The sequence below is a fragment of the Notolepis coatsorum genome, assembly GCF_963971535.1.
Source record: "Notolepis coatsorum genome assembly, chromosome: 3".
Classification (NCBI taxonomy): domain Eukaryota; kingdom Metazoa; phylum Chordata; class Actinopteri; order Aulopiformes; family Paralepididae; genus Notolepis; species Notolepis coatsorum.
This window is the reverse complement of record NC_140167.1, coordinates 174,093,680-174,121,293: the sequence shown is the minus strand read 5'-3', so window position 1 is coordinate 174,121,293 and position 27,614 is coordinate 174,093,680. Positions and strand designations below refer to the sequence as shown.

Genomic DNA, 27,614 nt, shown 5'->3' with positions numbered 1-27,614 from the left:
GAGTGTCACCCAGACTCTCTGCATTGCCTTGCGTTTCTTTGCCAGTGGTACCTTTCTGTACACCGTAGGCGATGCGGAGAACATTAGCAAAGCCGCTGCATGCCGTGCTGTTCGCAAAGTATATTTGGCCTTGAAGAAGTTCATGGATGACTTCATTACATTCCCTGGCCGTGTCCAAGTGAATGTAATCAAAGAGGGCTTCTATGGAATTGCGGGTAATTGAGTTATTCAATATTCCACCATTTAATTAAAGTGCATTTATATATCACTATTCCTTACGGAGCTCATTATTATTATGCAGAGTTTCCAAATGTCATTGGCGCAGTGGACTGCACGCACATCAAACTCAAAGCACCCTCTGGCCCAAACGAGGGTGATTTTGTGAATCGAAAAGGCTTTCACAGCATTAATGTGCAGGTAGGCCTACTTATGACAATTTCCCTCAAATTACATTGCTATAAAAACAATCATATTTATTTTAACATAGGGGTCATCATGGACCTTGCAATTGCCATGACTTGACCGCAATTCATCTTAGATGATCTGTAGAGGACGCGACCCCGGTCAGACGCCTCTGGTTTAGCTCCGCAACGATGTACACACTTTTAGCTATTATGTTTGTTTTTTCTACTTTTTTTATTAAAGCAACACTGGCGGGTACGTCATACGACCGCCAGACACTTATGGACCTAAACCCCGGGCTCAAAGAGGAGTTTGGAGACACTTTATGCCTAGAATGGCCAGCAGAAATCAGACGGGAGAATGGCGGCAAGGAAAAGAACAAAGGATACGGCAGGAAGAGGCACAGAGGGAGACGAGGAGGTATTAGGCTGCGATTAAAAAGAGCTGCTTACCGTCCAGCAATTCCATCCATCTTTCTGGCGAATGCCCGTTCGTTGGAGGGTAGGATGGATGACCTGAGAGCGAGGGTCCGCTTCCAACGGGAGATGAGAGACATCAACATCATGTGTTTCACGGAAACATGGCTCACGTCGGTGACTCCGGACAAAAGCGTCTCTCCCTTGGACGCCTTCAACGTATTACGTGCAGATCGAACGGCAGCCTCAGGAAAGAGTATCGGCGGCGGGGTCTGCATCCTCACGAACAATTCCTGGGTTAATCCCGAAGGGGTGCATGTTCTCTCGAGCTCGTGTTCCCCGGACATGGAACACCTTTCTATCCTGTGCCGTCCGTTCCACCTCCCCCGGGAGTTTACCGCGGTCATCATGACCGCCGTATATATTCCCCCACGGGCGAATACTGGCAAAGCGCTGGGAGAACTACATGATCACCTGAACAGACACCAGATAAAACATCCGGATGCGGCGATGATAGTGGCTGGCGATTTCAACCAGGCGAACCTGAAGAAAGTGATGCCGTCCTTTTTTCAGCACATCGCCTGCTCCACGAGAGGGAGGAACACGCTAGACCACTGTTATTCCCCGTTCAGAGCCGGCTACAAGGCAGTAGCCGCTCCGCCATTAACGGGGTCTTCAAGCGCGAGTGATCACGACTCCATCTTGTTATTCCCCGCATACCAACAAAGATCACGTGACGCCGTCGTGTCACGTGAGACAAAGAAGTGGACTGACGAATCAGAGGCCACGCTCCAAGAAGTGTTAGCAGACACGGATTGGGACATGTTCCAAGGCAGCGCCAGTGACGTCAGCAAGCTCGCAGACACAGTGGTGAGCTATATAACAACAATAGCTGATAGTATCGTCCTCACGAAAAAGGTGCGGGTTTTCCCAAACCAGAAACCGTGGGTGGACAGTACTATTAGAGCAGCTCTGAACTCTCGCACTACCGCTTACAACCTGGGTAGAGAGTCAGGAAACATGGAGGAGTATAAGGCTTCAGTCTATACTCTACGCAAGGCTGTTAAACTTGCTAAGAGGACATATGCTGACAAACTGGAGACACAAATGGCACAAAACGACACAAGAGGATTATGGCAGGGACTGAAGACAATAACTGACTACAAAGTCAGCGCCCCCTCAATGGGGAGCGACGACGCCTCCCTCGCGGACAAGCTCAACTCTTTCTACACTCGGTTTGGTGTAGACAGTGGCGCTGCTAGCTCTCCGGCTAGTGGCGCCACTGGCGCGCCGGCTGTTGTGGAGGGGGGGGGGGCAACCGCGGGGGGGGCGGGGACGCTCTCTCGTTGTCGGAACACAGTGTGAGAAGAGCATTTATGCAGGTGAACACCAGGAAGGCTGCTGGCCCAGATGGTATAACAGGACGCATACTTAAGTCCTGTGCCAACCAGCTGGTCCCGGTGTTCACCGCCATATTTAATCAATCCCTGGCGGAGTCAGTGGTCCCTGCCTGCTTCAAGATGTCTACCATCATCCCTGTACCGAAGAAACCCTCCCCAACATGTCCAAATGACTACAGACCGGTGGCACTCACCTCTGTGGTCATGAAATGTTTCGAGAGGCTGGTCAAGGACCACATTTGTGCCTCCCTCCCCAGTGATATGGACCCTATGCAATTTGCATACAGGACAAACAGGTCCACTGACGACGCGGTCTCCCAGGTACTGCACAGCACCCTCTCTCACCTTGACCGTCAGAAGGGGGGCTATGTGAGACTGTTGTTCATTGACTACAGCTCAGCGTTCAACACCATAGTCCCCACCAGACTGGTGGACAAGCTGATCGAGCTGGGTCTGAGCTCCGCCCTGAGCGCCTGGGTACTGGACTTTCTGAGTGAAAGACCCCAGGCGGTCAGGGTGGGGGGTCAGACCTCCAACACCATCACCCTGAGCATCGGGTCCCCCCAGGGCTGTGTTCTGAGCCCCCTGCTGTACTCACTCTACACACACGATTGTGTAGCCAAGTTCAGCTCCAACTCCATAGTGAAGTTCGCAGACGACACGGTGGTGGTGGGGCTGATCTCGGACAACGACGAGAAGGCCTACCGGGAGGAGGTTGAGGTACTGGAACGCTGGTGCCAGGACAACAGCCTGCTCCTGAACATTGGTAAAACCAAGGAGCTGATCGTGGATTATAGGAGAGGACAGCAGGAGACACACACACCACTGATGATTAACGGGGCTACCGTGGACAGGGTGAGCAGCTTTAAGTACCTGGGGGTCCACATCTCAGAGGATCTGACATGGTCAACACACATAGACACAGTAGTAAAGAAGGCGAAACAGCGCCTCTACCACCTGAGACAGTTAAGGAAGTTCAGAGTATCGGGGAAGATACTCCAGTCCTTCTACTCAGGAGCTGTAGAGAGCATCTTGACCGGAAATATCACTGCCTGGTATGGAAACAGCACGGCACAGGACAAGAAGGCCCTACAGAGAGTGGTGCGCTCAGCCGAGCGTACCACGGGTATTGCACTACCCCCCCTGCAGGTTCTATACAACAAGAGGTGCAAATCCAGAGCCTGCAGAATAATGAAAGACCCCCACCACCCCAATAACAGCCTGTTTCAGCTGCTGAGGTCAGGCAGACGCCTGCAAACCCCAGCTACTAGGACAGAGAGGCTTAGGCTCAGCTTCTTCCCCCAGACCATCAGAGTCTTGAACAATGAACATTGAGTACCACAGAACACTGAACTATCCACACATAAGCACACATGAGCACACACACGACACGCACGCTGTGCACGCTCACACACTAGCAGCCACTTTGACACTTTAACATGAGCAGGCACACACTCATGCCGCACACACCCACACTTATTGCCAAAAGGAAAGGCCACTTAAACTAGTATTAGCAACAGTAACAGTGTATTGCACTACCAAAGCTACCTAGCATGTCCTATATACTCTGTAAATAACTATGTACAAATGCCGAGATGTCACACCATGTTGCCTGTTACCTGTTATTGCACAATGTTTTTTGTATTGGATTCTATTATATGTTGTACCACTGTATTGCACATCGTTGCGGGCAAGACCACCCACATTTCATTGTATACTCGTATGCCGTGACAAATAAAACTCTTGACTTGACTTGACTGTGACTCCACCATGCCTCATCACCAATGTTGAGGCCAAGTGGCCGGGCTCCGTCCACGACTCCAGAGTATTCAGAGAGTCTGCACTGTGCAACAGCTTTGAGCAAGGTATAGCAAATATCATGTAATTTAGAAAATGCTTATTTCATGTAGAGATCTAACATTGTATATTATATACTATAGGTCATAAGATGGACTCCTAATTGGAGACAGGGGTTATGCATGCAAGCAGGGACGTGCACAGGACTTTAGAGGGGCAGGTGCTCCAAGGCTGAAAAGGGCACTATAGGCCCTACCTGTGTATTTTAACCGAGCATGCATAGCGTGCAAGCCCGATTTTTAAGGGCCCTTTTCGGGGGGGGGGGGGGCCTTTTTATGTTTTTTGGGGTTTTTTGTTGATCAAATATTGAATATTGAACTATAATAATCAGTGCAGGAGCTCACTTATCCTTGGAAGACACTTTTATCACTGACTTAAAAGGCCCATACATCTCCATAAATGTTCAGGGGGGAGGAAATAAGTTCTTACCCTACAGACCCCAAGAAGTACCCTATATTCTGTATTGTTTAATATAAATGCATTTTTAATTCCAATCCCGATTTGTATTTGAGATTCCCAAATCCCATCGGACTTGACTTCTTCGTGTCCCTCAATGAGTGTAATACCAGCATTCAACTGTATGCGCCACAGCGGTTTCTATTAGGGATGTCCCGATCACGTTTTTTTGCTTATCTACCGATACCGATATTTCACGATCCGATTTAAAAAAAATTTACTTTTTTTTTTTATTCAACAAACATGACCATGTTCACGTCTTAAACTCATACTGAGGCCTTAGTTTTAAATTGCATATCATCATTCATTTATTTATTGTCACACAGAACAGAAGAATTCTGCCAAAACAAACCAATAGTATCCAGCTGCAGAACGGCAGACCAGCCACACTCTCAGACCCAAACGCATTTCCTTTGATTTAATTATACATCAAATGATTTATGTCAAGGATTGCAATGCCTCGCTTGAATGAAGTTAACTTTTCACCTGGATAACGTCAACATTCAGGGTGAATGTAATGTGAGAAATTGGGATTAAAAAAAAATTATAATAAAATTATTTGGGTCTGAGAGTGTGGCTGGTCTGCCGTTCTGCAGCTGGATACTATTGATTTGTTTTGGCAAAATTCTTCTGCTCTGTGTGACAATAAATAAATGAATGATGATATGCAATTTAAAACCAAAACGAATGCCTCAGTATGAGTTTAAGACGTGAACATGGTCATGTTTGTTGAATAAAAGAAATAAAGTTAAAAAAAAATAAAAGAAAAGAAATTCCAGATTTTGTTATTTATTTTTTGCCAATCCCGATCTTCGGAAAATCACGTGATCGGCCCCGATCCCGATCACGTGATCGGATCAGGACATCCCTAGTTTCTATCATCATCATCATCACCACCCACGCTATGCATAAAATATATAGGTCCGCGGAGAGGCATGCTGAGGAGGCCGTGCAAACTGCAATGGAATATGGGGCATCTCTCTCTCTTTACCTAATATTTTTATTCTATCCTGAAATTTTTCAGTTGGAAGGGCAGTCTATATGCGTAACGGTAAAAATGTAAATAAAAAAAATATATAAAAAATATTTTTCTTTTTCAAAAAGGGCACTTTTTTTACGAGGCTCAAAAAGGCAGGTGCTCAAGCACCCCTTGAGCTCTATGTGTGCACGTGCCTGATAGATAGGGTGGTAAGATCGGCTCTGGCACGGGAGCCTGATCCCGGTGGGGGTCCTCCGGGACGGATGTATGTGCCCAAGGCTGCGCGCTCGCGACTGCTGCAGTGGGCACATACCTCTTCACTCACCGGCCACCCTGGGGCCGCCAGGACCCTGGAGTTTATCCGTAGGAGGTTCTGGTGGCCTACAGAGGTGGGGGATACGCGTTCCTTCGTGGCGGCCTGTCCGGTGTGCGCGCGTAGTAAGACCTCTCGCCATGCACCGGCGGGTCTCCTCAGACCGCTTCCTTTTTTATTTTCAGTTTCTTGATTTACAAACAAACATCCACATACAACAATACAATTGGCGGTCAAAATTATAAACGACAGTACAATACAATTCGACAGATAAGAACTAAAAGATATAGCTGATAGTAGAAAATAATATCAAAATCGAATGAAGAGTTTACCTAAAATAAATTCACTAAAGGGAAAAGGGAAAACAAAACAAAAAACAAAAACAAAGAAAAGAGATACAAAAAAAAAATTATAATAATAATAAAGTGACATGGGTTCTTTGGTACCTTCATAGTTTATTTTCATTTCGATTTCTCTTCTTGTCTCCTTTTCACTCTCCTGTGATGTCGTTTCTTTTCTTCCTATACTCTTCCCACTTCTCCCATTTTGACTCAAATTTCTCGTCTTGTAGCCTCAGCCTATGTGTGATTCTCTCCATTTCCTGTATCCCACCCACTATCTCAATTGCTTGCTGTGTGAGAGAGAGAGAGAGAGAGAGAGAGAGAGAGAGATAGAATTAAGTACATTTGCTGAAATACAGTTGTTCTTAATTTTCTCACTTGCTATGTGAGAATGTTAGTTATTATGTTCTCAATAAGTCAATAAGTGTATGAGTTGTATGGAAGCGTTTGCTAGTTCTAGTGCTAACCCTTTGTACATTGTGGCTGTGTCTGACAAAAGTTAACAATAAATAATGGTATTAGGAATACATTTGCCTTCTGCGTGAACTGTGCATAGCTGAATAGACTGTATTTTAACGCCGGTCATATGGTGGTACTTGGAGAGCCAGCTATGTTCTCAGGTGGTACTTGGTGTAAAAAGTTTGAGAACCACTGGTCTAGACTGTCCAGATCGGTCTCCACTGGGTACAGAGCTGAAAACTCACACAGTGGGGAGGAGTCGAAGTTGATGGACTGGATGTGCGGTAGGTTCTCCAGACCGTAGTCATTCAGAGGGCTGTCAGCAGGAAATTGACTGGCTGCACTAAACCCTCCTGATGAAGCAGATATAGCTTGGTAGGACTGCAATGGTTCCAAGGAGTACTGCTGGCTGTATTTAGGCATGGAGTGGGCAGAGCTACTGTCGTTCAGCATCAGAGGGATCTTTCTCTTCATGGCCAGTTTCAGACTGGCAATTTCCCTCCTCAAAGCCTCGTTCTCGTGTTTAATAGAGATGTTATAGGCTTGGATGTTCTCCTGTTTTTCCTTCATCAGCTGAACATCACTGAGGATCTTAGACACCTCCTCAGGAAACACCATCAGCTCATCCTGCTTCAGATTGGACACATTGGTGACTTTGCGTTTGATTTTCTTCAGCAGCTAATCTTCTCCTCTGATGAAATGAGGATGTTGGAACTCTGTGTCGTCTAACTCCTGTTTCACAAGAACCCCATGCTCGTGGACCACCTTACGGAATCCATATATGTTGAGTTGTCGTATGAAGCTGACCATGTTGTTGTGCTTGAAAAACTTTGGAAGAACCTCCTTGGAGAAGCGACCCTGGTCAAATACATGAAAACGATTTCCATTTGGGCTCCAGCAGATGAGAGGGTCAATTTCTGGGTCTTCCACCATTGTCTTAAGTTTGGTCAGAAAAGCTGGAACTCTGCTGCGGCTAACGTCCACACCTCCAGATCCATCGCTGTGAAACTCCATGCTCCCAAAACGACAAGGATTCAAACAAACAAAGCCACCGTTCACAAGTCAACAGTCTGAGTTAGTTAGTAGATGAAGAATGAGATCTTATGAGAGAATTGTTTAATATATATAGAACACAATGTTCTATATGACATCATACTGTGACATCACAAATATTCTAGAATGTACTATATGACATCATACTGTGCCATCACAAATGTTCTAGAATGTTCTATATGTAAAAATAAGTAAAAGAAAATACTATGACATCAATCATCTCTTTTTTTTTTATAAATTTCTTTATTGCAGGAAAAGTAATTTGTACATTTACAATTGACAACAACATCATTCATTTTCCATATTTTTTTCCTTTCTTCCCCTTTCATTTCCCCTTCCCCTCCCTCATACCCACCCCATCCCCCCCACACTGGAGTTGTTGAAAACACATCTGCAAAACATCCAAACATACAGCATAGATGCTACTGGGAAAGAAAAACAAAAAACAAAAAAACAATAATAATATCAATCAGACCCATCTGTATTATGCACAAACATTTAGATAAAAAGAAGTAAAGAAAGAACTAAAACACAGAAAGAAAACTCTCTAGCACGGCTGTGGCTGTGGAAGAAAGTCATCAATGAGATTATTTCACTCTTTCCCTCACCCCTGTCTATAGTATTGTGGTCATTCTTGGGTAGTTTGACCTTCTGCAGCTGCGTCTCCCGTTCCCCTCTCCCTCCCCCAGTTAAGGGCCCTTTTCGGGTGGGGGGGGGGGGGGGGGGGGGGGCTTTTTATGTTTTTTGGGGGGTTTTGTTGATCAAATATTGAATATTGAACTATAATAATCAGTGCAGGAGCTCACTTATCCTTGAAAGACACTTTTATCACTGACTTAAAAGGCCCATACATCTCCATAAATGTTCAGGGGGGAGGAAATAAGTTCTTACCCTACAGACCCCAAGAAGTACCCTATATTCTGTATTGTTTAATATAAATGCATTTTTAATTCCAATCCCGATTTGTATTTGAGATTCCCAAATCCCATCGGACTTGACTTCTTCGTGTCCCTCAATGAGTGTAATACCAGCATTCAACTGTATGCGCCACAGCGGTTTCTATTAGGGATGTCCCGATCATGTTTTTTTGCTTATCTACCGATACCGATATTTCCCAATCCGATTTTAATTTTTTTTACCTTTTTTTTTTTTTATTCAACAAACATGACCATGTTCACGTCTTAAACTCATACTGAGGCCTTAGTTTTGGGTTTAAATTGCATATCATCATTCATTTATTTATTGTCACACAGAACAGAAGAATTCTGCCAAAACAAACCAATAGTATCCAGCTGCAGAACGGCAGACCAGCCACACTCTCAGACCCAAACGCATTTCCTTTGATTTAATTATACATCAAATGATTTATGTCAAGGATTGCAATGCCTCGCTTGAATGAAGTTAACTTTTCACCTGGATAACGTCAACATTCAGGGTGAATGTAATGTGAGAAATTGGGATTAAAAAAAAATTATAATAAAGTTATTTGGGTCTGAGAGTGTGGCTGGTCTGCCGTTCTGCAGCTGGATACTATTGATTTGTTTTGGCAAAATTCTTCTGCTCTGTGTGACAATAAATAAATGAATGATGATATGCAATTTAAAACCAAAACGAATGCCTCAGTATGAGTTTAAGACGTGAACATGGTCATGTTTGTTGAATAAAAAAAATAAAGTTAAAAAAAAAGAAAAGAAAAGAAATTCCAGATTTTGTTATTTATTTTTTGCCAATCCCGATCTTCGGAAAATCACGTGATCGGCCCCGATCCCGATCACGTGATCTGATCAGGACATCCCTAGTTTCTATCATCATCATCATCACCACCCACGCTATGCATAAAATATATAGGTCCGCGGAGAGGCATGCTGAGGAGGCCGTGCAAACTGCAATGGAATATGGGGCATCTCTCTCTCTTTACCTAATATTTTTATTCTATCCTGACATTTTTCAGTTGGAAGGGCAGTCTATATGCGTAACGGTAAAAATTTAAATAAAAAAAATATATAAAAAATATATTTTTTTTTCAAAAAGGGCACTTTTTTTACGAGGCTCAAAAAGGCGGGTGCTCAAGCACCCCTTGAGCTCTATGTGTGCACGTGCCTGCATGCAAGCCCTACTTCATGACCCCCTATCCAGAGCCAGCACCAGGGCCTGAAGCCCGTTTCAACGGGGCTCATGCTCGGACGAGAGCCCGGATAGAAATGACCTTCGGCCAACTGAAGGCCAGATTCACGTGTCTGCGCGGGCTGCGGGTAGCACCAGACAGGGCATGTGACATCACTGTGGCCTGTGCAGTGCTCCACAATGTGGCAACACTGAGGAAGGAGAGAGTCCCAGTCATCCTGGACCATCCTGAGGATGACCTACAGCCAGTCCACTTGGACGAGCAGACCGGACAGGCTGCAAGGAACAGAATTGCCCACCATCATTTTGGTTAGGTGTTGAGTTAATTTAGGTTAATGTTGGACTCATTTTAGGGTTTCCTCTTTTTATGTTTGCATGTTTAATTTATATGGTTATAGGCTTTGCCACCCTCTTTGCTTTCAAGTTATACCCATTCATAGAGGAACATGTACAAGAATAAGAAGAAGAGATCCATGTTGTAGAATAAAGCCTTTATTTATTTTGACTATTGCTGTCCGCCTGTAAATGAAAGTGCACACAAAAAAGAATTTCAGTTAAGTTGCATTTCATGCCAAAGCTCACAAATACTTTAGGCAAAGCTTCACAACTTACATCCAGCTGCCGATCAAGCAATGCAATTTCTTTGTGGAGTTTACGCATCTTGAGCCGGCGGTACTCGACGCCCGACTCCAAGAATAGGATCTCCGCCCTCAACTTGCGCTTGTACAGTGACTGGACACTTTCACGGTCGTTCTAAATTAAAAGAAAGAAAATTAATGTGTGGTGGTCAGATGGCAACTAAACTCAGACCTCCCCTCACAATGTGAGGGTATTAAATGATAACGTTAGGTTATGACTATAACCAAGTTCTGTTAACACTAGTGAACGCTCAGCGTTTCATGCATATATCTCGCTTCAGCATATATACACTGAATAATTTCACAAATGTACCTTTAAATGCCAGCATTCATCTGGCCACACCCCCATCCGCTTACCTATATAAGCAGGGATGGTGCCACACACTCATCTCCTTCCCAACAAATTTCACCACAATGAAAAATCAAGGGCCGCAGCGGCGTCTAGACGCTGAGCGTTCACTAGTGTTAACAGAACTTGGTTATAGTCATAACCTAACGTTCTGTATCACACTAGCTCACGCTCAGCGTTTCATGCATAATAGGAGCTGAGCGGGAGCTAGAAGCTCGACAAATGTACCCTGCTGAGGCCCCCCACAACCATCAGATCAGGGAGGACCGAGCCCCCCCGACCCCCCCTAATGGAGGGCACCCCCCCTATTGGGGGCTTCACGGGAGGGCGACGGACCCGACCGTGCGAAGAGGCACTCAAGCAACTCAACGCACAGGGTGAGCAGACCGTGGCTTGACCCCACGACTACACACACGCACAACCCGCATGCCACCCGGGAACGAACGGAGGGAAAAACCTTGTTACTGCCCCCAGAATCACGGGGTCAAGGGTAAACCCAACCCCGTGGCAAGGCCGTAGCAGCGGAGCGCGAAGGAAGACCCAGACCCACCAAAGGGACTGGACCCCCTGGAACGGGGGCCCGGAGAAGTCCATGATGCCAGCATCAAGACCCCACCAGGTGGGCACTTAGTGACCCCGCCCCCCACATCGCCAGCGTATTCGGACAAAGGCCCCTCAGCCGAGCCGTCCCTGTCCCCCCAATAGTACACCGCCTGGCACACTGACCCTGCAGAACAGGCAGTCAGCATGGCCGTAAGCACACAAAAAAGGTTAACCAACGGAAGCAGGCAGCGCACCGGGCAACAGGCTATTAACCCTAGCCTGGAGACTGCGGACGAGACAGGCGCCAGAGGGGACAGCTGAACACAGCCGCCCCGGCGGAAGGAGCGTAAGCTGGCGGTGTTGCATGACCAAGCCTCCATTTAAAAACCCCCACCCAGAGGGGTTGAGGCAGAGAAGGCTGACACGATTGGCAGACGTCATGAATGTGCAGGGGCACCCTCAAACGGTGAACCCGGGAGTTGACACTGCTCCAACACACCAGGGAATCAACCACCTTGGTGTTACCCAATGCGGTGGTTGTTCCTATAACCCCTCAAGAAAAAACTCCAAAACACACCTGCGGGTATACACCGGCTATACCGCAGTACAAGTGTTTCAGTTTTCAAAAAAGGGTTAACCCAGGCCTACGGGTCGACGAAACATTACTTCGGACCGGGCCTGGCGATACGGGAAGCACAGGGTCACCAGAGGAGGTCAAAGACCATCCCAACAGGCCCCTCTTCGCCATGCGTGAGAGAGGAGCGAAAAAGAATGGAGAACCCGCCCCTAAGCACACCGTACTTGGTATTCCCAGGCGGTCTCCCAACCAAGTAATAACCAGGACCAACCTGTGTAGCGGCCGAGATCTGACGAGATCGAGCGTGTACAGGTTGGCATGGCCGTAAGCCATTACGACAGTGCTGAGTAAAAAACGTACCCAACCAGGGTCTCCATAGTGCTTAACCCTGTGACACCCGGACCAACCTGGCATTTTTCCCCCTGAAAAAAGCCCAAGTCCCTCAGGGTACCAGAACAGCAGATCTGCATCCCCGGCGGACAACGGGTTCAACTGATCCGGACCAGCGTGACCAGAACCAGTCCCGTGCCCTAACCACGCCGACATGCCTACTCCAGGAGAAAGGGCAGATATGCGTGTCGATCTTACCATGAAAAGAAGGCGCCACCCAGACGTTCGGGCGAACCGCGCCTGGTGGCCCACCCCCAGGGCGTGAGACCCCTCTACATATGTTCAGATCCATTCCGTCATCATCCCCCAGACATGAACGAGAATCCGTCGATAACCAACCCAGGTCGTGGGATGTGGTCGTCGGAAGAGGAAAAACCTCCATCCCAGTTGCTTTATAAAAACGCCGTTTTAACCTCAAGCAACCAAGGCGTGCCAGTCAGTCGCCTGTTTACAGCGAGCTAGCACTATGCGTGCGTCGGGACACACCCACATCAATGAACAGGCTATTTAGACCTGTCATTGAATCCCCAAGGCGCCCAGGGGAACGACAAGAGGGGTGTGACACTTCCTAACTCCAACTCTTTTTTAATAGAAAAGAAGGAAGCACCAACAGTATGTATCCCAGTCTACACAGCCGGGGGTAAAAAAAATTCACATTTTTAGATCCCACCACCCTCCCATAGGAAGGAGACGGGAATCCCCAGAGAGACTTCCCACGCGAGCTGTACAGATTGAAAAGAATATATTGCACCTTGAGCCATGTAAAAATTGGTTTTAGGGCTCTCCGGGGAAGAGGCACTGAACCCATACACACTCAATAATCGAATTGAATCGAACACAATAGAATAGGACACCTTCTAGAGGGTCCACTCACTTTGACAATCTGAGGAGGAGGCTCTGTACTCTGATGGAGGCTCCCTCACATGGAAGGAGGAGTCCGAACTCACAGAAGGCCCGAATAGGTGCTTGGTGAGGAGGAGCCCTGACCACCCCCCCGAAACAGATCCATCACATGGACCTGAACAGCACACGGAAGTCCTACCAACAGAGACGCGCACGGTGACGTACTCTATGGCGGGGGAATTTCTGCGGTGCACACGGCCAATATTCCAGGCCGTGGGACCAGCGAAGTGCAGTCTCAAGACCCCGTAGACAACACAGCCGTCCTGTGTTGTTCGAACTGGGCAGCATCGCCGCTCCAACCCGTCGCTACAGTCCTCTTTGTTGACGCAATCCTTGCCGTCCCGGCTCAGGGCAGGGTCGACGAACATCCCCCGTCAAAGATGACGTCGTAGTCAAGAGTGTTTAAAACATGTTATAATAAAAGCACGTTCAACAGAGTAGCATTAAGCTAACGGCCGCGCCAACCGTTCGGGCGCTACTGCCCCTGCTCACGAGACGCCGAGCGAACGGCGCACGCGACCAGAGGGGAGCTCGCGGCGGCGCGCGAGGAGCCGGAGCTACCCCGCGCCAGGCCTTGGCCGATAGCAGCAAGCTAACGTTTCCTAGTGATCACAACAGGCTAGCGCCGCAGCTAACAGCTGACTGGCTAACAGTAGGCCCAACCTATGTAGGCCACGCAGTGATCCCAGCAGGCTAACGCCGCAGCTAACAGCTGACTGGCTAACCGTAAGCTAAGCATGTTATGGTTTGTAACCGACCCCAATCGCACAACACAAGACAGGTATGAGAGTAAGCCAAGAACTGGGCATTTATTGAAACACACAGAAAACGGCACTGTCCCTTTAAGGGAGAACACAAATTACTGGAAAACAAGAGATGGGAAAAAAGGCACAGTGCCTTTAAGAGGCGAGCTGGCTAAGGGGAAGGCTAAGGGAAACAGGACCAGGGCAAGGGACAAGGGCAGGAACAGGGAGGACTAGGAGGACTGGACGGGATGACTAGGAGGACTAGGAGGACTGGACAGGGAGGGCTAGGAGGACTAGAGAGGGGAAACAGGGACAGAGGCTCGCGGAGGCGGGCTGGGGAGAGGGAGGACTGGAAGGACTAGACAGGGAGGACTAGGATGACTAGGAGGACTAGGAGGACTGGACAGGGAGGACTAGAGAAAAGGGTAAGGCCTAGGAACAGGGCGAGGGCTGGAGCTGCTTACAGGGACAGAGAAAAACAGACAAGGCCTGGGATAAGGCATTAGAAGAATGTTGCTGCTCTGCAGCTTCTCCCGGGAAGGTTCGTCTGAGGAATAGACGATGACGTCAGAGCCGCTCTGCAGATTCCTCTCGGCAGCTCCAGGCGCTGTGCGTAAAGAGAGCGGGATCAAAACAGGGCGAGCGCGTCGCCACGGGGAACGGGTTGTCCAAGCGGAGGTCTGAGTGATGCGCGACTGCTTGGAGTACGCGCCGGTACGGAGGGCGCATCTGGCGCGGAGGTCTGAGTGGTGCGCGACTGCTTGGAGTGCGCGCCGGTACGGAGGGCGCATCTGGCGCGGAGGTCTGGGTGGTGCGCGACTGCTTGGAGTACGCGCCGGTACGGAGGGCGCATCTGCCGCGGAGGTCTGAGTGGTGCGCGACTGCTTGGAGTACGCGCCGGTACGGAGGACGCATCTGGAGTGCGTCTGAATGCGCGTCTGGAGTGAAGAGCGCGTCTGCGCGGAAGAGCGCGCCGGCTCGGAGAGACGCATCCTCCCGTAGAGTATTAGGAAGCGATGCGCGTCTGGAGTGAAGAGCGCGTCTGCTGCGCGGAGGTCTGGATGCGCGTCTGGGCGTCTGCTGCGCGGAGGTCTGAATGCGGGTCTGGGCGTCTGCTGCGCGGAGGTCTGGATGCGCGTCTGGACGTCTGCTGCGCAGAGGTCTGAAGTGGAACACTGGAATACCTCCCGTGGAAGTTTAGAGAGCGCAGTCCAGTGTCTCCTTCCAAGGCTAGAGCGCATCTCACGCCGGAGATGAAAACATTATAACAGACAGAGAACCTCCCGAAGGAGTCTTGGTGATAGAGATATGATACGGAATGATACGGGACGACCCGACAGGAACTGAGGGGAGAGCGAGGTACTTAAAGCCCACAGGGGAACTAATTAGAATGCACATCAGGTGCGTGAAGGTAATTGATACTTGAAACTAGAAGTGTGTGTTCGGCACCAGACCAATCAAACACATAATGACAGGTAGTCCAAGGGTGTGGTTGCTGAAGAGCAAACGAACGTGATGGTGGGGGCTAGTGAGGTGAGGAGAATGCAATTGATTAACAGAAAACTAAAGGAACAGAGCGAGTAGGCTTAAAGGAACAGAGCGAGTAGGTGAGCAGCGGACAAAACCTCACAGTACCCCCCCCTCCACGGGAGCCACCCGGCGACCCAAAAATACAGACAGAGTGGCAGGGGACAAAACAAGGCAACAAACAAAAAGTACTGGGCCAAGCCAGCAGGGGAAGCCACAACAAAAGTGGGGCTAGCAACTGGGGCAGGGTAGCCGAGGGGTAACTAGGGAAGCCGAGGGGTAACAAGAGGAGCTGAGGGGTAACCAGAGGAGCTGAGGGGTAACCAAAGGAGCTGAGGGGTAACCAGAGGAGCTGAGGGGTAACTAGAGGAGCAGAGGGGTAACTAGAGGAGCTGAGGGGTAACTAGAGGAGCTGAGGGGTAACTATGAGGAGCACCGGGAAGGGGCTAGCAGAGGGAAAGGGTAGCTGCCAGGGCACTGATAGCTACAGGGCCTATGCTAGCTGTACTGCTACATTAACATAGAGGCTGCGCTAGCTGCCGGAGCTAGGCTAGCAGACAGGGCTGGAACAGGGGCACTGGAGAGGGGAACATGGAAGGGGCTAGCAGAGGGAGAAAACTGACCTTGCTAGCTGAAAGGGCAGTCCTGGCAGTGGGAAAACTGACCTTGCTAGCTGAAAAGGCAGTCCTAGCAGTGGGAAAAAACTGACCTTGCTAGCTGAAAGGGCAGTCCTAGCAGTGGGAGAAAACTGACCTTGCTAGCTGAAAAGGCAGTCCTAGCAGTGGGAAAAACTGACCTTGCTAGCTGAAAGGGCAGTCCTAGCAGTGGGAAAAACTGACCCTGCTAGCTGAAAGGGCAGTCCTAGCAGTGGGAAAACTGACCTTGCTAGCTGAAAGGGCAGTCCTAGCAGTGGGAGAAAAACTGACCTTGCTAGCTGAAAGGGCAGTCCTAGCAGTGGGAAAAACTGACCTTGCTAGCTGAAAGGGCAGTCCTAGCAGTGGGAAAACTGACCTTGCTAGCTGAAAGGGCAGTCCTAGCAGTGGGAAAAAAACTGACCTTGCTAGCTGAAAGGGCAGTCCTAGCAGTGGGAAAAGACTACACAAAAAGTGGAGGCCATGCAGAGGGACCGGGTTAGCTGCCTGGGCATGGCTAGCTACAGGGCCTATGCCAGCTGCAAGGGCTGCATTAACATAGAGGCTGTGCTAACAGCCGGGGCTAAGCTAGCAGACTGGGGCCATGCAGAGGGACTGGGTTAGCTGCCAGGGCAAGGCTAGCTACAGGGCCCATGCCAGCAGCAAGGGCTGCATTAACATAGAGGCTGTGCTAGCAGCCGGGGCAAAGCTAGCAGACTGGGGCCATGCTGGTAGTAGAGGCCTAACAAGCTGCAGGGGAGCTAACAGGGCTAACAGGAAAGACTAAACAAGGGAACTAGAGGGAACAAAAAAAAAGGCAAACTCAACCACACCGTCTGTGCTGGCTGGGGTCGTCGATTGGTCGGGTCGTACTGTTATGGTTTGTAACCGACCCCAATCGCACAACACAAGACAGGTATGAGAGTAAGCCAAGAACTGGGCATTTATTGAAACACACAGAAAACGGCACTGTCCCTTTAAGGGAGAACACAAATTACTGGAAAACAAGAGATGGGAAAAAAGGCACAGTGCCTTTAAGAGGCGAGCTGGCTAAGGCAGGGCTCTACGCTAACCTTTTTCACTAGGGGCACAGGTGCTCCTAAATGAAAAAATTTAGGAGCACACAAAGAAATTTAGGAGCACCCAAAAATATTTAGGAGCACAGTGAAAATATTTCAAGTAACAGAGTTTATTTTTATTTTTTTTAAATAAATGTATATTTGTACTGTGCGTGCATGTGTGTAAATTAGCTCTTGCTACAACCCTGCATGTTTACATTTTGTATTTTGCACTTGATGTTCATTAACATGTGCTGTCCCTATCAAATAAACTATCAAATCAAACTACTGCTACAAAAGGTTCAGTCACTTAACTTTAGCCCCTTTTATGCATACAATGCTTATGTTTTGGCTGTGTTGCTCTTCTAGAAAAATAATCCTTTCAGGGTTGCCTATTGAAATACTGTACACTTTCCTACTGTACACTTTCCTGATTAATTGAAAATGGGGGACCCTGATGTAAACAAGACGAAAGTCTTTCTCTGGTCTGCATCCCCTTAACAATTGTGTGTATTGAGCTGTACTGTATTGTACCCATTCTGCAATCTGTTAATAAAGTTTTCAATCAATCACACCTCCAGTACAGAAACATTGTTTGAGTTTGCGTGTCAGGTAGACCATTGATTGACAGTCGAGTCTGCCAATTACATCACATCGCTTGCACTCCGGCGCTGCAGCTGGACCCATTGCCCACCTCTGCTGTTGATAACGCTAGCCAAGTTATTATACACACAGATACACAGTGGGCCAGTGACTTTGGTGTAGGGGTGTAACAATGCATCGATCCTAAGGGGGAAATTCAACTGCATCGATTTGAAAATGTTAGAATAGATTATCGCAATTTTAATGTGTACACGTTATGTTATTGTCATGTCCGTTACAGCCAACACACCGACATACGCTACTGCATCAACGTTATGATTAACAAAGCAAGGCATTCGTTTTGTTGCATTAACGTTATATTACTATTGCTATCGATAAATCTAGGTGTTCTAAAATCTATTGCTATTGGTAAGAGAGAGACTATAATAAGTTGGTGTCTCGGAAAACGAGAGCCCTGATCGCGGAGTTTCAGGAAGTAAACAAGCAAAACGAGAGCTTCCGAATCTTGGTCATTTGCTTTATTTCCCATGAAACCAGTCACTTCACTCTACTGTGATTGGACCGTTGGCTTGAGTGCAATGTGGGACTTGTAGTTTTTTAACGATCTCGCAGCGGAGGAAAAAAAAGACGAGAGAGGCTATAATCTGTATTCGCACAGCGTGCGCGTAATTGATTTTTACGGTTCGCATACAAATATTTTTAGGGGCATATGCGAGCAATTTGGTCGCACTGTAGAGCCCTGTAAGGGGAAGGCTAAGGGAAACAGGACCAGGGCAAGGGACAAGGGCAGGAACAGGGAGGACTAGGAGGACTGGACGGGATGACTAGGAGGACTAGGAGGACTGGACAGGGAGGGCTAGGAGGACTAGAGAGGGGAAACAGGGACAGAGGCTCGCGGAGGCGGGCTGGGGAGAGGGAGGACTGGAAGGACTAGACAGGGAGGACTAGGATGACTAGGAGGACTAGGAGGACTGGACAGGGAGGACTAGAGAAAAGGGTAAGGCCTAGGAACAGGGCGAGGGCTGGAGCTGCTTACAGGGACAGAGAAAAACAGACAAGGCCTGGGATAAGGCATTAGAAGAATGTTGCTGCTCTGCAGCTTCTCCCGGGAAGGTTCATCTGAGGAATAGACGATGACGTCAGAGCCGCTCTGCAGATTCATCTCGGCAGCTCCAGGCGCTGTGCGTAAAGAGAGCGGGATCAAAACAGGGCGAGCGCGTCGCCACGGGGAACGGGTTGTCCAAGCGGAGGTCTGAGTGATGCGCGACTGCTTGGAGTACGCGCCGGTACGGAGGGCGCATCTGGCGCGGAGGTCTGAGTGGTGCGCGACTGCTTGGAGTGCGCGCCGGTACGGAGGGCGCATCTGGCGCGGAGGGCGCATCTGGCGCGGAGGTCTGGGTGGTGCGCGACTGCTTGGAGTACGCGCCGGTACGGAGGGCGCATCTGGCGCGGAGGTCTGAGTGGTGCGCGACTGCTTGGAGTACGCGCCGGTACGGAGGACGCATCTGGAGTGCGTCTGAATGCGCGTCTGGAGTGAAGAGCGCGTCTGCGCGGAAGAGCGCGTCTGCGCGGAAGAGCGCGCCGGCTCGGAGAGACGCATCCTCCCGTAGAGTATTAGGAAGCGATGCGCGTCTGGAGTGAAGAGCGCGTCTGCTGCGCGGAGGTCTGGATGCGCGTCTGGGCGTCTGCTGCGCGGAGGTCTGAATGCGCGTCTGGGCGTCTGCTGCGCGGAGGTCTGGATGCGCGTCTGGACGTCTGCTGCGCGGAGGTCTGAAGTGGAACACTGGAATACCTCCCGTGGAAGTTTAGAGAGCGCAGTCCAGTGTCTCCTTCCAAGGCTAGAGCGCATCTCACGCCGGAGATGAAAACATTATAACAGACAGAGAACCTCCCGAAGGAGTCTTGGTGATAGAGATATGATACGGAATGATACGGGACGACCCGACAGGAACTGAGGGGAGAGCGAGGTACTTAAAGCCCACAGGGGAACTAATTAGAATGCACATCAGGTGCGTGAAGGTAATTGATACTTGAAACTAGAAGTGTGTGTTCGGCACCAGACCAATCAAACACATAATGACAGGTAGTCCAAGGGTGTGGTTGCTGAAGAGCAAACGAACGCGAGGGTGGGGGCTAGTGAGGTGAGGAGAATGCAATTGATTAACAGAAAACTAAAGGAACAGAGCGAGTAGGCTTAAAGGAACAGAGCGAGTAGGTGAGCAGCGGACAAAACCTCACAAAGCAGCTATCACCTGAACTTGTACACAATGATATAACACTCACCCAGACAGGCCGCCGTTCTGAAACCCTCCTCACTTTTTAAGAGAAAAGAGAAACAAGATGTCAACACAGCTTTACAACGGTGATTTTACCAACACCCGACGGAGCCAGCCCAATACCCAAACAGGCCTGTGTAGCTGACTTGAACATAGATCTTCCGCTATCGAACATCTATGCCCATATCTCCTCGTGAAGGAATACTCTCATTTGGATATGAAAGAAGGGGCTACACGGTGACAGAGAGATACCCACTCGTCCAGAAAACACAGGGATCACCAGTGTTAATGGTCGCGGCCCACTAGTTAAAAACTACAATGGGCTTCAGACCAAGGTCTTCTGTCGCCTAGGAGGCTGAACAAAGGACCCTAGCCTGGGGCCGGTTTTCATAAACATTGTCAATTAGCCGCCATAGCACTAACAGACAAGTGAAGCCTGCCAGCAACAGTACTCACCCAACCTGAAACCCACCGCTTCTCACAACAGCGGCGCGTCCTACAGTTCAGCTGTGGCCTGAAAGGTTTCACCCCAACCAACACAGCAAGGAACTGCAGCATATGGGCAACACGTTGCTTGTGATGAAATTTGAGAAGGAGATGAGTGTGTGGCACCATCCCTGCTTATATAGGTAAGCGGATGGGGGTGTGGCCAGATGAATGCTGGCATTTAAAGGTACATTTGTGAAATTATTCAGTGTATATATGCTGAAGCGAGATATATGCATGAAACGCTGAGCGTGAGCTAGTGTGATACAGAACTCACCTCCCCATCCCCAGCAGAGTGAGAGGGGCCAGGCTCCGGCCGTGGTTCGGTACCTGCCTAAAGGAATGCATTGATTTAGTCCAAATACCACTCACAGGGAGTGAGTTGGATAGGAGTATTAGTTTCCACAACTTGTTTTTACCACATCACCGGAACACGCAGTCATTGTCTGGACTGTCCTCCTGTTAGTGAATTAGGAATTATTAGGAACTTTGGAGAATTGTCTTTGGTTTTTTAAAAGACACACACAATGAACATGTATGAATTGATGGTTTTATTTCGGTCTTTTACAAAGCAAAGCAATGTAGTAGAACCTTTTATAAAAGAAAGAAAATTACCGAAAACGTGTAGGCTGAAGCAGAGGCTTATAATTGCTATATACCCTTTTTACATTACATTATTTACCAAAAACACCGACATAATTCAGTAGATAATATTGCAATGGTTTGGGATATTTTTCAATAATCTTCTGATTATTGATTGCTAAAATAGAACCATTACACAATGATGCAGCAATATCAACTTACATCAGTGGTCTCCTCTCCGACCAACATGGGTGGTGGCTGCAGCACGGTCATGGAAGGTCCAGACACTGCAAAATGTGACAATGGTTAACTAAATGAATAATTATGAAAGAAACTCATAGAATGAAGTGCACCTATACCTTTGAGATAAGGGCTCCTTGTATCACTCCCAACCTCTCCGGAGGAGCTGCCCCCAGCTACACCCTCCATGATGGGTCTACCCCTATTGTGCTGGAGGGCCAGCTCCTCGGCAGGAGTTAAGTCCGGAGTTTTTGGTCCTCCCCCCGTCTTGGCCATATCGGCCCTCTTTTTGTTTGCTGAAATATGAAGGATCATACGACATTGACAAGCTGTTCAATACAATACCATGGCACAAATTGTATTCATTCACTCACTCACTCACCATTCTGAATGATATTTTTGTGCTTAGTCTTAACTTGCTCCCATGTCCGTTTGGACTCTGGGTTGTTTCTATACATGGGGGTTGAAAGCACTCATAATTATATGACAGTGTTAGTAGTACACCATAGCATATCATTATTGTAGAAAATTATTAAGGTGGACTCATGAATCATGATAAGAATAGAGAGAATCACACGCAATTTCATTTCACTGCTTCAATGTATTGAATTTCTGACCTAATACATATCCTCATATACGTATCTATTCATTCGTATCAATTATATGAATACGCTTTGGGCTTTTGTATCTACTTATTCTGAAAGTTGAAATAATAAATAATATACATTTGCCCAACACTTACGCATTTAACTTATCGGCAATCTGTTGCCACGCACCCTGCCTTGCCCTCGCAGCGGTGGCAGTGTTAGACTTCGCTATTATTATATGTTTGTAATCCTCATATGTATGCATAAGCATTTCCTGCTCTGCAGGGTTAAAAAAAGTCGCTCTCACTTTAGCCATTTTCGCCGAACATCTGCATTTCTGCAATCGACCTCTGATGCCTTTTAAGGTCGTTAATTGAATCTGGATAATGGGACTTTTGATCGACTTAGTTGAACCAGGGCCCAGAGAAAGACTTTCGTCTTGTTTACATCAGGGTCCCTCATTTTCTGCATCCCCTTAACAATTGTGTGTATTGAGCTGTACTGTATTGTACCCATTCTGCAATCTGTTAATAAAGTTTTCAATCAATCAATCACAAATGTAACACAAGACGATGTTGTGTGTCGTAAACAAGGAGAGAGAGAGAGGCGTCTCTACATTTCGTAGCTCCAGTTCTGCAGACCCCTCTCTGATTGGTTGAACTCCAATTTCTGCAGACCCCTCTCTGATTGGTTGAGCGATTGGTTTAGCTCGTCGCGCGGTAAAAGGCGGATGTAATGAAAAAGAAATCTACTACCAGATTCGCGTATAACGTTATTTCGCGTGACTTCGCGGTTTATTCATAAGGTTATGCACATTTCACAACACAGCCAGCTGTCAGAAACTGTACATTGTAACGTTATAGGTTTATTCACATAACGTTATTCACAACACAGCCAGCTGTACTGTACATTGTAACGTTATAGGTTTATTCACATAACGTTATTTCACGTGACGTGTTCAACTTGTTTACACTCCCCACTGTAACTGTACCATGACGCACTCCCCACTTAACCCAGTTATTAACCCAGTTAATGCTTTAGACAGTTACAATGTAACATTTAGATTAACACAGTTAATGCCTAACTGTACTGTCTATCTGTATGTCATATATGTTACGATGAATTGAAAATGGGGGACCCTGATGTAAACAAGACGAAAGTCTTTCTCTGGGGTCTGCATCCCCTTAACAATTGTATGTATTGAGCCGTCCTGATGAATTGAAAATGGGGGACCCTGATGTAAACAAGACGAAAGTCTTTCTCTGGTCTGCATCCCCTTAACAATTGTGTGTATTGAGCTGTACTGTATTGTACCCATTCTGCAATCTGTTAATAAAGTTTTCAATCAATCAATCAATCAATCAATTCAATCAATCAATGTATTGTACCGATTCTGCAATCTGTTAATAAAGTTCTATTGGATTCTATTATATGTTATTACTATTGTATTGCACATCGTTGCGGGCAAGACCACCCGCATTTCATTGTAAACTTGTATGCAAATAAACAACTTGTGACAAATAAAACTCTTGACTTGACCACCAGCCTCTCTCTCTTAAAGCATTAACTGGTTTTGTTCTCCAGTTCTGCAGACCCCTCTCTGATTGGTTGAACTCCATTTCTGCAGACCCCTCTCTGATTGGTTGAGCGAAGCCCCTCTCTGATTGGTTTAGCTCGTCACGGGTAAAAGGCGGATGTAATGAAAAAGAAATCTACTACCAGATTCGCGTATAACGTTATTTCGCGTGACTTCGCGGTTTATTCATAACGTTATGCACATTTCACAACACAGCCAGCTGTCAGAAACTGTACATTGTAACGTTATAGGTTTATTCACATAACGTTATTCACAACACAACAAGCTGTACTGTACATTGTAACGTTATAGGTTTATTCACATAACGTTATTTCACGTTACGCGTTCAACTTGTTTACACTCCCCACTTACTGTAACTGTAGACAGTTACAATATAACATTTAGATTAATTAACCCAGGTACATGCCACAAGCCTAGTCCACGCCACGAAGCCCCGCCTCAAGCCTAGTCCACGCCACGAAGCCCCGCCCAGACGTTGGGCTCTGTGACTCTGCAGATATGCTATTGAAACCTAGTCCAAGCAATAGTATGGAAGCCCCGCCCAAACTGCGGCTCTGCAGATATACCCTACTCACTTTCTCCAGCAATTCAACTCGTGTGTTTCCGTCCGTGAATCGGGGGGGTACTGGTAGCTAGACGAGCTAGTATACTGGACCCCAGTTAAAATATCTCAAGTGGATACGTTTTCAGCACAACAACTGGAGTAAATATACTGAGAGTGGATTTCCCGCCAGTAACGTTAAGTCGAGAGAGTGACCGCATTTTCAAAACAATATCATAAAGTGAAGGATTTTTCAGCACAACAACCGAATAACCGAGAATGGATTTCCCGCCGCGAGAAGATTAGAATGATTGTGAATAGTTAGTTTCGCTCAACCTAACGGAACATCTGCAAACCAGTTTGAACTAAAGCCATTTTAATTTACATGATTTGGTCATACATTGTATATATACGTTCGTTAGCTTCATAGGTAACTTAAAGTTAGACCTTTATCATCTAGCGTTAACACGTCCGTCACTCAGTGAGGATACTTTTTCAAAATGGGAAAAGTTGTCTGCGTAATTTGCAAAACGTCGGAAGAATCCATCATAACTGGAGCGTTATCGTCGAAAGATAACACTGCTGCTCATCAAAATTGCCTGGTAAGAATGACAAGTTTGTCAGGCAGAATGTTTTGTATTTGTTTAGGATGTTATTGTTTTACTCGTATGGTAGGCCTACCTGTTAACGCTAACGTTATAGGTTATGGTCAAGTTTATATCTGTTGTTATATCTGTTGTCCTCATTCTCGAGCAAACAAACACAAAACACACACGGTATTTGTCCCGACATTATAACTAGAGGTTGCGAGTGCGACTCCCCGACGTGTAGGTTCCAAAACACATCCTTCTTCTTCTTCTTTCTTTTTCCGGCAGAGTAAAAGCAACATGGCGTATTACTGCCCCCTCAGTTATATACTTCAACTATGCCCACAATTGCTGGGCATGGCTGGACACCGTCGTTTAGGACTCTGGACTTCTTGGTTTATCACAATCCCCTTGTTCAGCTCGCTTTCTACTTCCTCCCATGTCAGACCCTTCATATCCAGATGTTGTACTGCTACTTTGACAATTATTTTATTATTTATTATAATAATTATTATTATATTGCATGTATCACTCCTGCTACACTCCTGTACTATATTTACTGATGATTGTCCTTTTTTGAGCCCCTGTTCCTTATCCTGCTTTACCTGTCCTATCATCTTAGCTGCCTCTGCATAGGAGACTTTGCCTTTTAATAACTCTAATCTGTTGAACCGCCACCTCTCTTTTCATCACTTCACATCCCCAATTCCATTATGCAACACTATGCTTCTTTCCACAGCTACAGCACTTTGGTTCCACTCCCTCTCCACACTTTCCATACTCATGTTCCCCCGCTACATCTAGCACATCGCTTCCTCTTTTTACACATCTTGGCTAAATGCCCAAATTCTTGGCAGTTGAAACATCTCAAAGGTACAAACTCCCTAACTCTATATACCAAAGAAATATCCCAAGAACACCTAATTTCCGAATACCCTCAGTTTCACACTGAATCAAAATGGTCTCAGTCTCTTTCTTCTCTGCTCCCCTTTTCATTCTTTCGGCATTTTTTACACCCCTATTACGTTTGTCTCCCTTTAAATTTTCCACCAAATTCGATTGGTATTCCAGAAATGACCCCCTTCATAGGTATGACTGTGTATGAACGAATAATGGACTCTGTGAAGCGCTCTGAGTCAGAGAAGAGCACTATATAAATCCAATCCATTATTTATTATTATTATTGTCCAAAACACATTTAATTTCAAACCTTTATTTCAACTCTTAAGACACTGAGGCTACCCCCATTTACAGCGACGATGAGCTTACAAAACAAGACATAGTTTATCAGCAATCCAATTTCATGCATATAAACATAATAAATAAGAAGAAAGAATAATACAAAATAAATAAATTATTAACAGAACCTTCAGTTGGAGGGCATTCCAGGTGTTTGAAGCATCAGACGAAAAAGCAGTTTTTGCTAGTTCAGAGCAAACTCAAGGAACCCTAAGAACCAACCAGTCATTTGAACGTGTAGAATAAGTTCCAAAATTCTGGAACTGTATCCTTGTTGTGATGTGTTAATTACAGCTCAATGAAATGATGTAGAGGAAAAGAGCAATACAACAACACAAGGATTCAATGTCCCCGATGACATCACTGTGGACCATATCCAAATTAATTTACTCTCAATGACTGTCAAACTAAATGAATGTGTGCAAAACTGTAGAGTTTTTGAGATTATGTGCAAAATAAATCAGCATTGTTTTGGTGAAGTGCCCCTTTAATGATCATCAACGGGTACTGTATTTTGAATTGTGACAAAATGTCATCATGTCTTGCCCTAACACACATGATGGTTTCTGATTTGCAGCTATATTCCGCTGGCATTTACTGCCAGTCTTCACCATTGTTTGATGACTTGTTTGGTTTTTCTGTGGAAGATGTGAAGGCTGAGGTCAAACGAGGTAGAAAACTGGTAAATTGCTTTATTCCCTTGAATTGATTGATACATTGAAAATGTATTCTTGTTTTTTTGGATATGCCTCATTTCCGCCTTACATAGAATCCAATTTTACAACCAACCAAAAAAAAAGATCAATCAAATCAAATGTGACAATGACAAATGTGTCTTGTTTCTTCTGCATTAGTTTTGTGACCTTTGCAAGCAAAGGGGCGCCACTTCCGGCTGCGAGGTGAAGCGCTGCAAGAAGTCCTACCATTACCCATGTGCTGTTCTGAGTGGAGCTGAACAAGATGAGGATGAAGCCAAGGGGACATATCTGTTAGTCATTTTCTAAAGCTACTGAGCTTAAAGGAACACGCCAACATTTTGGGAAATTAGCTTATCATCTTCTCTAGAGAGAGACAAGAAAATAGATACCAGTTTCCTCTGTGCATTCAGTAGAAAGCTATCTGGCTGCACGTTAGCCTAGCTTAGCACAATGAATGGAAGCGGCCAGTGCCGGTTAGCCTAGGCATTGTCCAACTAACACCTCTCCTGAAGGCTGACCGGCACTGTCCGCTTCCATTCATTGTACTAAGCTAGGCTAACATGCAGCCAGATAGCTTTCTACTGAACGCACAGAGAGTAAAAACTGGTATCTATCTATCTTCTTGTCTCTCTCTGGAGAAGATGGTAAGCTAATTTCCCAAAATGTTGGCGTGTTCCTTTAATTGCAATTGTAAAGGAATATAAGAGACTGAAATAGGGGGATTGGGTAAATGACTGCTATTGTGATTATAAAACCATCTCCATGTGTTTATGCTGCAGGTTGTACTGCAACAAGCATAGTCAGCAGAGAGCAGCAGGTGAGATGATGCCTTCTTGTTTTTCATGCTTGTGGGTTTCATTCCTGATGTGTCTCGTCTTTGTTCCTGATGGCTGATTTTTCTTCTCTCCCAGAAGCCAACGGTAATGTTAGTACCGTCACAGATCATGAGACAAACCTCCGTAAAAATGGATCATTCAAGGTAAGAATGAGACGCTCCTCTGTGATGGTGGCATAG

At 46.8% G+C, this 27,614-nt stretch overlaps 1 protein-coding gene across 3 annotated transcripts in view; it reads left to right on the top strand.

The window, feature by feature from the left end:
- The first annotated feature begins 24,150 nt into the window (after window positions 1-24,150).
- The window catches only part of satb2 (SATB homeobox 2), a 50,505-nt gene continuing 47,041 nt past the window's right edge, over window positions 24,151-27,614 (top strand). For 2 of the 3 annotated variants that reach the window (XR_014619517.1, XM_084311011.1), the window contains exons 1-5: window positions 24,151-24,677; window positions 26,479-26,583; window positions 26,756-26,889; window positions 27,379-27,416; window positions 27,511-27,578. Coding sequence is in view for 2 of the 3 variants with exons in the window: in XM_084311011.1 (XP_084167137.1) it covers window positions 24,576-24,677; window positions 26,479-26,583; window positions 26,756-26,889; window positions 27,379-27,416; window positions 27,511-27,578 (447 nt within the window). In the remaining variant the exon portion in view is untranslated. The remainder of the gene's footprint in view (window positions 24,678-26,478; window positions 26,584-26,755; window positions 26,890-27,378; window positions 27,417-27,510; window positions 27,579-27,614) is intronic. The other variant, XM_084311012.1, reaches the window with a different exon arrangement.